The sequence below is a fragment of the Solanum pennellii genome, chromosome 11 (genome assembly GCF_001406875.1).
Source record: "Solanum pennellii chromosome 11, SPENNV200".
Lineage (NCBI taxonomy): Eukaryota > Viridiplantae > Streptophyta > Magnoliopsida > Solanales > Solanaceae > Solanum > Solanum pennellii.
Window position 1 is genome coordinate 31,510,170 of NC_028647.1, and position 1,828 is coordinate 31,511,997.

Here is a 1,828-nt window from a genome sequence, read left to right on the forward strand (position 1 = left end):
AAACATTGTTTGCTCATCTTCATAAGGTTAGTAGTCTTGTCTTTCATTAAAATATGTATTTTTCAACATCTCTTTCACAATTTAAGATGAAATTTAGGTTTAGCTCGTTTTTTAATATGCTTTGAGCTCATCTATTTCACTCTTTATATGGTTGAAAATCAGGAATTTATATACATAGATACTTGCTTAAAAGCTTTGTATGTATTCATTCATATTTTTATGGCAAATATAGGTGTTATTATGGATCTTCAACCATTATCAGGTATTGAATATATTATTCTTGTGGAGATAGTGTTTCAGCAAGTTCTTGTTCTCATTTTTTGTCTTTTCATGGCTAGTCATGGTCATTCTCTAAGAAGACGATGTCGAAACAGACGTGAGGTTAGATATTATATGAGCGTTCGAGTTCCGAAAATCATTTCTCACTTACACTATATCATAAATGATAATGGTAGTGTATGTATCGATAAGTTAAGAATGGATAGAAATGCCTTTCACACTTTAGTTCTCTGTAAAAGTATGTCATGTTGCGAAAAATTAGCAATGTTTTTAAATATCTTGGCTCATCATGAGAAAAATAGATCCATCAAGGTTGATTATATTAGATCGGGATGGAGCGTAAGCCATGCTTTCAATGAATGCTTGAGTGCTATTATCAAACTAACTCCATTGCTACTTGTTAATCCTAAACCGGTACTTGAGGATGAGATTGAAGATCGATGGAAATGGTTTGAGGTAGGTGAAATTATCGCTTAGCATCTTTTAACTCATATACAAAATATGCAGTTTTTATAATAGTTTTAGAAAAATATTATATATTTTGAGATAACACTATAATTTATCTTAAAGGGTTGTTTAGGTGCGATAGATGGTACTTACATTCCCATTAGAGTTCCAATCCAACACTAAGATATAGAACAAGAAAATGAGAGATAGCAACTAATGTTTTGGGAGTTTGTGATAGAAATCTCAATTTTACTTATGTGTTACCTGGATGGGAAGGTTCAGCTGCCGATGGTCGTGTATTACGAGATGCTATAGTACGAAGGAATGGTTTGAAAATTCATGAGGGTAGGCCTTTTATATGCTTTCATGTTACATCATAGAAAGAATGACACTAGTAACTAAATTATATGTTTATATTATAGGTAACTATTATTTGTGTGACGGGGGATATACGAATGGAAAAGGATTTCTTTCACCTTATCGAGGTTATAGATATTGGTTAAAGGATTGGCGCGGCGATAATCCATCGCCTCGTTGTAAAGAAGAGCTTTTCAACATGAGGCATGTTAGAGCTCGTAATGTAATTGAAAGGGCATTTGGTTTGTTGAAAGGACGTTGGGGAGTTCTTAGAAGTCCTTCATGGTACTCTGTTAAGGTTCATAACAGGATCGTTAGTGCTTGTTGTTTGATTCATAATTTCATTCGTAGAGAGATGGAAGTGGATCCCTTAGACATTGATGTAGAAGAACAAATGGAGTATCAACACGAGAATATTGATGTTGTTGAAACGTCGGAGGAGTGGACCACTTGGAGGGATGAGTTGGCCCAAGCAATGTGGAATGCAAGATTTTAAAATTGACATATTGCTACATTTTGAAATATGTTGCTACTTGTTAGCTATAGAACCTTTTTGGACTTTATTTGCTCTTTAGAACTGGCCTAATATAAATTGTTAAACTGCCGGAAAGTTTTGTTTTTTGTGACCTTAATTGCACGCCCTTATGTACTCTTGACGTCTCTTTTGTTGTATATATGCTTTAGTTTATAGTAAATCTTATGTTATTTGGTTCTTCCTGATTTTTTTTAATAATCTACCGCATAA

The 1,828-nt window shown here is 33.6% G+C and overlaps 1 protein-coding gene across 1 annotated transcript; it reads left to right on the forward strand.

The window, feature by feature from the left end:
• The first annotated feature begins 240 nt into the window (after window positions 1–240).
• Window positions 241–1,579, forward strand: LOC107003805. Its single transcript, XM_015202077.1, has 3 exons — window positions 241–262; window positions 1,003–1,053; window positions 1,149–1,579. Exons 1-3 carry the CDS (start codon window positions 241–243, stop codon window positions 1,577–1,579), a joined length of 504 nt encoding a protein of 167 aa, XP_015057563.1.
• The last annotated feature ends 249 nt before the right edge of the window (window positions 1,580–1,828 follow it).